This window comes from Apodemus sylvaticus, chromosome 5, assembly GCF_947179515.1.
Source record: "Apodemus sylvaticus chromosome 5, mApoSyl1.1, whole genome shotgun sequence".
Classification (NCBI taxonomy): Eukaryota; Metazoa; Chordata; class Mammalia; order Rodentia; family Muridae; genus Apodemus; species Apodemus sylvaticus.
The window spans coordinates 84,503,062-84,512,567 of NC_067476.1; the positions used below are offsets into that span (position 1 = coordinate 84,503,062).

Sequence of the window (9,506 nt, forward strand, 5' to 3'; positions counted from 1 at the left end):
ATGGAAACAGTCCTGGGATTTTTGTCTGTTGCATCATCCCATTCAGGACACTCAAAAAGCCCCTAAAGTCATTATTATTTCCCTGTACATTTTCTAGACAAAGAAGCCAAAGTTCTAAGGGGCCAGATAATTTCTTCAAAGTCCCATTGTTTCACTGAACTACAAACCCTCCACTTTTAACTCTAGATTTTATAGCCAATGACATGTAAGCTGCTTAATACCAAAGGGAGGGGTGCTAAGGAGATGGACTGGCAGGTAAGGACTTGCCGTACAAGTTTGAGGGTCGTGTGCACATGGGCACAGGGTTATGTGCCTGTAAACCCTGAATGACAGAGGCAGAAGGATCCCAAGAGTTTTCTGGCTAATCAGTTCAGGCAAATTGGTGAGCTCCAGGGTCAGTGACAGACCCTGTCTCAATAAATAATGAGAAGAAAAAGCAAGAAAGGTATTAATACCTGACATTCACTACTGACCTTCACACACATATGTAAACATGTATCTGTACGCTAGCACACACATGAGTACACACATAAACACATATATATGTATACAGCACATACATTAAATTAAATCAAAATGAAAAAAGAACCATAGATTTACTTAGTGGGTCTTTCCTTTCAGACTTGTACTGTCTTGGTTGAGTGACCCATTTGTGTTCAGATAGTAATGGTCTGACTTGATCCTATCAAACTGATGTTTCCTCACAGTCTGTGGAAAAATCGAGAGCACTACTTCTCCAAAGACCCAAGGGACCCGCTGGCCATGGCAGGCAGCCATCTACCGGAGAACCAGTGGTCTCCATGATGGTGGGCTGCACAAAGGTGCATGGTTCTTGGTCTGCAGTGGTGCTCTGGTGAATGAGCGGACTGTGGTTGTGGCTGCCCATTGTGTGACTGAGCTGGGGAAGGTCACCGTCATCAAGACAGCAGACCTCAAGGTTGTCTTGGGAAAATTCTACAGGGATGATGATCGGGATGAGAAGACCATCCAGAATTTACGGGTGAGAAATGGCTTTCTTGGAAACTGGAGCTTTGACTTAACCAGTTATGAGAGCAGAAGAGCAGGGCCTAGCATGTCAGTGTGCATCCCTATTCCTAGCGTGTCAGTGTGCATCCCTATGCCTGGCGTGCAACAGGGGAGGGGCTCAGAGTTTCATACTAACCAACTCTAATAAGGAACGTTAGCAAACCATGCAGTGGTCCTCCACACTTTTGCTTGTTTTGAAAAAAGGTAGAGCTAAGTATCAACTATTCTTGTAGTCCTCAAAAGACAGTCATTTTACATTAAAATGTACATTACTTTATTATCTTGTACTAGAAATTACAGTACACTAAACATTGATGAAGCTATTTGTTTGAAATTATTTGTTCTGGGGATATTGTGACTTGTTACTGTGACCCAGCTACCCAGGTCAAGATAGATTAATGGCTGTTTTTAGAATAAAAAAGAGAAGTAATTGTCTATCATATTTGGATTTGGGAATTTATCCCATTTATTTAGATTTTGAGGACATAAGTTTTATCCAAAATACTCCTGACTACAATATACGTTTCACTTGTTCTGTGCCCTCCTTCCATTCATCCCTCTGTCCATCTGTATATCCTACTCTATTCTTTCCACCGGTCTATCCATTCCTCTTATGCTTACAGTGGGGCTAGAGATTGTAAACCAGTAACCTCCGGGGCTGATGCATGAATCCTGCTAATTAACCTATGTATTCTTAATATGTTGGTTGGACATTAAACATTTGAGGTATTTCTGAGAAAGACTTGGAGTCCATTTTCTGGTAAAATTAGAATACTTGTCACATCTCTGTATAGCAGTGTACAAAATATCATCTGCCTATTTTAGATGGGAGATGAATGCCCACTTTTATGGCCTTACCTGAGGACTCTACTTATTTAATACCCCCTTCTTGGCCCTAGTAGTCATTGAGTTGACAACTATGAAAATACAACAATTACTTTCTATGATTCCTTGAGCAAGGCTACAAAAAAAAAATGTAGCTTTAACTTAGACAGTTTCTCTCAACAATTTGACCCTAACTGGCCTCTTCTTGTCCACACCAGAGCTAGCTGTTTATCACTGGTATCTCTTCCTTGCGTTTATAGATTTCTGCTATCATTCTGCACCCCAACTACGACCCTATCCTGCTTGACACTGACATCGCCGTTCTGAAGCTCCTAGACAAGGCCCGCATCAGTACTCGTGTCCAACCCATCTGCCTGGCTACCACTCGGGACCTCAGCACCTCTTTTCAGGAATCCCACATCACTGTGGCTGGCTGGAACATCCTAGCAGATGTGAGGAGCCCTGGCTTTAAGAATGATACCCTGCATTATGGAATGGTCAAGGTGGTAGACTCAATGGTTTGTGAGGAACAGCATGAAGATCATGGCATTCCAGTTAGTGTCACTGACAACATGTTCTGTGCCAGCAAAGATCCCAGTACCCCTTCTGAAATCTGCACTGCAGAGACAGGAGGCATCGCTGCCTTGTCCTTCCCAGGCCGAGCATCCCCTGAGCCACGTTGGCATTTGGTGGGGCTGGTCAGCTGGAGCTACGACAAGACATGTAACAATGGCCTATCCACAGCCTTCACGAAGGTGTTGCCTTTTAAAGACTGGATTGAGAGAAACATGAAATGAATAAGCCACAAGGCCACTGAGAAGCTTTTCCCCAGCATCCATCTGTACATATGATGTATGGAACAGTGTGGACCTGAAGTGCAATTTTGTCCATGACCATGGCTACTGAAAGGCTTCTGGTTTCAAGGACTTATCTCAAAAAGCGTGAATAGACTTTACTTTTTGTCAGGGAACTGTCTTCCTGACTGCTTGGGGATCATTTTAAAAATGCCAGGTCTTACAAGAACTGGATTTCTTCAAAAGAAAAGTTCATGTGAATAGAATGAGAACCTCCCGCTCCTTCTCCACTCACAGTGATGTGACTGTCAATCAGTTTGGGTTGAGAAGGTTGACTTGGGAAGACCTGGGCTGCACCTGGCTTCAATCAAAGTTCCAAAGAACAGTGTGCATGACAGCCCAGGGCTAAGGAACGTTGGTGTGGCACATATTCCTGTGTACATTGTCACAAGAAGAGTTTTTGATCCTTTTCCTTTCCAATCTTCTGTACACATTTCAATAAAACAAGGTCTGGCTCTGACCTACCAAACCAAAGTTCTGCTCTTATCTTTGCATACTGTTTTCATGAGTTATATGGGTTTGTGTTAGTAATTTCATGAAAACCCTTTAACATAGAGCCAAGGAATATGGTTTTCCAATGTATCAGTCAAGTGTTGCTTTTTCTATACCAGTCGTTGGAGCTTGGAGGGTCATCGGACAGGAAAGTCAGATAACACATAGGGAGCAAAGTATAAGTGATGTACTGGTTAATCTCGACTGCAATCTCAGCTGGACTGAGAGGTGCTGGGATTGGTAAAGCACAGCTCTAGGTGTCTGTTTCCTGGGAGGATTAATGAAGAAGACTTATCCTGAATGTGGGAAGGTTCCCACAGTCCAGCCTATTGGCTCAGATGGAATGAAGGGGACGAAGCAGAAAGCCACCCAATGCAGGCATTTTCTCTCTGCTTCTTGGCAGCCATGATGCACGCTGCTACCTTTTCCCATGTAACTCCTATCATGATGAAGTGAAACCTCTGAGACCAGGAGCAAAAGGAACCTTTCTCATCTTCAATTATTTCTCTCAGGTTAGAGCAACAAGGGTTTTTAATGTAGAGTAACTAATTCCAAGTGTCTCCCTGATTCTGTGTTCAGAGCCAGTATAAAACTGCATTCCAGCCTCATAAATCTTTAAACATTTTTATTACAGGTATGTACGTATGTATGTATATATGTATGTATTGTGTGTATGTATGTATGTATGTATGTATTGTGTGTATTTATGTATGTACATATGTATTGTGTGTATGTATGTATTGTGTATGTATGGTGTGTGTACCGTGTATGTATACAGTGTGTGTGTGTGTGTGTGTGTGCTACTTTCAGGGTGAGTTTTCTCCTCCCAGGGATCAAACTCAAGTTATCAGGCTTGGTGGCAACCGCCATTACATACTGAGCCTCCACAGGTCTATGTTTCCTAAGCAGCTGAATCAGAATCACATGTTTTCTTACACCAGGATTGATCTGCTAAGAACCCAAGGCTTTGAGATTTCTTACAATGAATGTGAGTATCCTCGAAAAACCCCTCCCGCTTCCCACTAGAATGGAGGACAAAGCAAATTCAATCTGATGAGTACCTTCTCTGATCCTTCCGCTACGTTTTCTCTTAGGGGCTAACGCTTATGATGGTTTGCCTTCTTTTCTCAACACAAGTTTATCTTTGCCCACAGATAGCGTCTTAGAGGCTTGCATCCCAGAGTACTGAGGCAATGGGGGAACTCCTGAGTTCACGCTGGTTCTTGGGTGGGTGTCGTGGGTCTTTCCAACTCTCCGGTGTTTTCCTAATATTTAGTGTAGGGTCTGTTTGGTTTCCATGTGGCTCTGCGGTTCTTTATGGTGACCCAGCTCCTCCTGAGCCCTGTGGAGACTGGCATTCTTAGATCTCTGCTGTTGACTATTATTTGACCCTGATCTGGGTAACTCAACTTCCTGGCCACAGTGACAGCTTCTGCAGAGACTACCCAGCCACATTCCCAGTGACATCCTTTTCTTACTTTGGGAGCTTGTGGGCCCTTATAAGTATTTTCTGTTCCATACAAGAGGGGAGAACCCAGACCTGTTACAGACTATCCTGGAAGACATTAGCTTCATATCCATCTACCAGGAACCTTATTCTCCCTCTTCCTATGTCAGAGAACTTTAACATAGATGACTTCAGCCCTAAGATACATTTTTAGTCAGGTTCTTCTCCTCCTCACCTTTGTGCCTCTAAAGATTTCTCTGAGCCAGAAGAGAATGATATCAACTTTCTCTTTTATCATACCTTCCTGGGACTTCCTATGAGTCATTTTCCCCACTCCTCCTTCATACAATCCTTCTCCTCATCCTTATGGCTTAATCAAAGGGCAACAAATTAATTACTTATTACCATTTAACCAACATTTGGCAGTTTAAAAAGAAGACCCATTTCTTCTCACACAGTTTTGGTATGTTGGAAATTGGAGGACGGTTTCTTTTTCTTTTCTTTTCTCTTCTTTTTCTTTTCTTGTCTTGTCTTTTCTTTTCTTTTCTTGTCTTGTCTTGTCTTTTCTTTTCTTTTCTTTTTTTCAAGACAGGGTTTCTCTCTGTAGCCCTGGCTGTCCTGGAACTCACTCTGTAGACCAGGCTGGCCTTGAACTCAGAAATCCACCTGCCTCTGCCTCCCAACTGCTAGGATTAAAGGCATGCGCCACCACAGCCGGGTGGAGAACGGTTTCATTTGAGGTAGGGGTGGGTGATTGGTTAATGCAGCTGTCTTTGTGTCACCCATGTGTACCTGTTGGTAATTCCCGCCTCAAGCCACGTTCCTATACGTAGCCTTATAAATTCATTGGTTTGCTAGGCTAGACATGGTGGAATAGTTTCTTTTGTTTGTTGTCAGTGCCCTGTCTGAGATGAATAGACTCTAGTTCATATCTTCCCATGAGCTCACAAAATACCACTTCAATGTTCTTGACTTCAATGTTCATGGCTGCAGACAGCTTTAGCAGTAGCTACTCCTAGATCTCTCTACCAAGCACGGATCTGTGGGCCTAAGTACTCATTCACACTGCAAACTGAAGTTTCCAGGAATAAAGGACAAATAGTCATTAAATATTCTCCAAGGCCAAATGGGTGAAAATGACAACTACAGACTTAAACTGTTACAGGCCAAAGCCAATGATCTTGGGCTATTTTTAGTTCTATTGAAAGCCATTTATGGCCCATCTCTGTGTCTGACCTAACATCCTTGTGAAGAGCAAAACCTTTACAATGTATTTTTAGAAGAAAAAAAAAAACAACAACAAGCACCGTCCACTAATCCAAAAGCTAAGAATGTCATTAGGTGACCTCTGAACCCTCTAGCAGAGTTTCTCTGCTTTGCTGTGACTCACCTACTGGTGAGGCCCATCGATGTATTCGGGAAGTGCCTGGATTTATGACTTTCTTGTTCTATCAGTAGTAAGATATCTCCTAATTGTTTCCACAAAGGAACATGTCCATGTACCCATCCATAATCACTCAGACTTGATTTAAAATAAATTGTCTCTTTCCCTCTTCAAGGTGATAGCTATGTCTTTGCATCCACAACACTATGACCCAAGTCAGGATGTGAGACTCAGATACAAACCTATCTGTTGGCCATATCTTGCTGCTGCTCAAATATTCTCAGTCTCTGTGTAGAATTCTCCAATAGAACTCCAAGGCTCAGAGGCTACCTCTAAGCTGGAAATTTGGAGTTTCCATCAATCTGAGGCTTTTGGTAAGAACCAGAACTCTTAAGAGTCATCTAAAATAAGGGTTTTTGATGGCCATATGCAATATTGGTCACTGCTGAGAAGTATGTGCAAGACCAGTGCCTTTGTTCCTAGTGATGGATCCAAATCAATTAGGCCATCACTTGGGAAGAAAATGATATGAATTTGGCAGAATAAAGACGTATTAAATTTTACGAAGACAAATGAGAACCCTGTTTGTCTTTTGCTGACTATGATGAGTAGCCTGCTGGAGAATACAGGCCTTCTCACATGGTCCAGAATTCACAGAAGGCAGAAGAAGGTTTTCAACAGGTGCTGGAGGATATGGGGCTGGGTACTTTCTCACATTTGCAGGGTGAACTTATAGTAATAGGGGTGTGAACTGCTGCAGTGTCACTTAGACTGTATCAAGTTTCCCAGTATGAAGGCAGTCATGTCCTTCTTTCCAAAGTTCCTGTTTCTCTTATGTCCACTCTAATATAGATCCCCCTAGGGCAAAGAACTCTGCAGCGTGGTTGCACTTTCCTTAGGTTGGCATAGTATAAAGCCATGACAAGTGATAGAATATTAGTGCTGGAAAAGTGGCTCTCAACTCAGGATACCATAGGAAGAGGCCAAGCTATCCCTGTTTTATCTACAATAGTTTAGTCCTCATTTTTTTTTTGCAGTAGTTCCTTGGTTTTTTTAAACATGTAAAGCATTTATTTATTATTTATTATTGGGTAAATGTGCATGTGTCTACATGCGCTGCTCAAGTGTGCACATGCCGTGACACCCATCTGAAGGTCAGAGGACATCTTGTGGTAGTCACTTCTTTTCGTCCACCATGTGTGTTCCAAGAATTGAATTTAGGTTGTCAGGCTTAGCAGCAGGTGCCTTCATGTTCTGAGCCAGCTCACAGGCTTCTTTCTGGTCCATATATGCATGTGTAATCCCTTATATTCTATGGGTTGGGCTTTTGTGTATTGTGGTTGATGGGGCTTTATTGGCAAGGCTAAGGTGTTAACCGTTCTAAAGGTAAATCACGTCCAAGAATGAGGTTAACATGAAGGGTCATTCTGTGGCCATGGTGGATGAAGAGACAAGCAATATCACTCTGTATCTCCTGTATTTACAAACATTGGCCTTAGCTGTATTATTCCATCATGATCTTTTTTTCCAAGACATGTCTGAAACTAGTTGTATAGATTAACTTGGCCTCAAATTCAGAGAGATCCATCTACCTCTGTCTCTGGAATGCTGGATTAGAAGCATGTGCCACCATTCCCAACTCCTTCATCTTGTATTTTGATACAGTTTCTGACTAAATCTGGAGCTCACACTGCAGTAGGAATAGCAGGCCAATGAGCTCCGGGGATCCTCCTGCCTCTGCCTCCCTCGCATCCAACACCAGGCTCTGCTTTTAAGGTGGGCTCCAGGATCTGAACTAAGGTCCCCGTACTTACAAGGCAGATACTTTAGTCATTGGGCCATCTCCCCCAGTAATGTGCTTCTTGTACCTTGTGTGCAGTCATTTCATTTTGTTAGAAGAATAAAAAGACAGAAGCTTTGCTCTAGAAAAGACATTTTTGGACAGGGGCTAGAAGAGCCAGCCTGGGCTCAAGTTCCAGCTCTGTCATTTACACGGTGAGACTGTGAGCAGGACACAGTCTCTAACTAGCCCACAATAGGATCTTATCTGCAATGGGAGTGACATGATTTTAAGTCAGTGAGACAATGCTTCTAAGAGCTAAGAATGTAACCAGTACTGGGCCTACTGCACTCTAAAAATATTATCTGCTATTAAAGCAGTGGTTGTTTTGTTTCTGTTCCCCAGGAGGAAAAGATTGGAATTCAAGAAGCCATTTATGAGATGTGTAAAAAGGATGTGGGAGGGGGGGTGATGCAGAGGAAAGGAAGCTTTAGAATGCACTTGAGGTCTGCACATAGGGAAGTAAGCTTAGAGTAGGGTTAATCGTGAGAAAGGATGAGCAGAAACCCATGAGGTCAAGGGTCAAAGGGTCTTAGGAGGTAAGAGTTATCTGGACAATTTCCTGAGACATGGAGCCAGGACTTACAGGGATTTTAAAAACACATTCCCCTCTGTGAAGAAGCAGAGTGAGACAAGAGTGGTACCTGAATCAGAGTTCCCAGTCATCAAACCTTCTTTTCAGTACAGTACCCACTGTGGTGGTTTGAATAAGAATGATCCCCAATAAGCCCATAGGGAGTGGCCCTATTTGAAGGTGTGGCTTTCTTGGAATAGGAGGCCTTGTTGGAGAAGGCATGCCTCTATAGGATGGATTTTGAGGTCTCAAATGCTCAGGCCACACCCAGTGTGGCAATCTTCCCTCTGCTGCCTGTGGATCAAGAGGGAGTTCAAACCAGACAAAAGTCCCAGCCCAGAGTAGGGAATTGGGCATAAAGTCTCACCCCTAACCAAGAAGTTATCTACAATTGAAACTCATTGGTAGAAGAAAATCAGTTTTCTCCAATGTAGTGACAGTGGGTACATCAGCCACATCCCAGGGTGGGCTGAATGCCCATATACGAAAAATGCACTTCATATTTTTGTGTGATTTATGCTTGATTTTGTTTGGTTGAATGTTTTTGACTTTTGTTTTTGTTTTTGTTTTTGCAAAAAAACAAAGCATGAAGTGTTTGTTTGCTTGTTTGTTTTGGAAAAAGATAAAACATGGAGATGAGGATGGTAGGGGGGAGTTGGGAGAGGAGAAAGAACCTGATCAAATACATTGTATGAAAAAAATTTAACGAGAGAGAAGGAGAGAGAGAGAGGGAGAGAGGGAAGGAGGAGGGGAAGGGAGAGGGAGAGAGAGGGAGAGAAGGGGAGGGGGGAGGGGAGGGAAAGAAGGAGGGAGAGGGAGAGAGATGGAGATAGAGAGGGAGAGGGAAAGAGAGAGGGAAAGAGGGGGAAGGGGAAGGGGAGGGAAAGAGAGAGGGAAAGAGAGAGGGAGAGGGAGAGGGAGAACGAGAGGGAGAGGGAGAGCGAGAGGGAGAGGGAGAAAGCCCACTGTCAGTACTGGGGAGGTAAAGGCAGCATGCTTTAAAGAGCTAAAGTTTGGAGTTATTTAGTGTGGAAGGACTGCAGGAAACAGCCCTGCCTTCCTGA

At 43.2% G+C, this 9,506-nt stretch overlaps 1 protein-coding gene across 1 annotated transcript in view; it reads left to right on the forward strand.

Annotated features, from left to right (window-relative positions):
• Pamr1 (peptidase domain containing associated with muscle regeneration 1) overlaps positions 1 to 3,179 on the forward strand; it is an 88,671-nt gene extending 85,492 nt beyond the window's left edge. The window contains exons 10-11 of the mRNA XM_052183088.1: positions 708 to 1,000; positions 2,112 to 3,179. Coding sequence (XP_052039048.1) covers positions 708 to 1,000; positions 2,112 to 2,648 — 830 coding nt within the window. The 3' untranslated portion in view covers positions 2,649 to 3,179. The remainder of the gene's footprint in view (positions 1 to 707; positions 1,001 to 2,111) is intronic.
• The last annotated feature ends 6,327 nt before the right edge of the window (positions 3,180 to 9,506 follow it).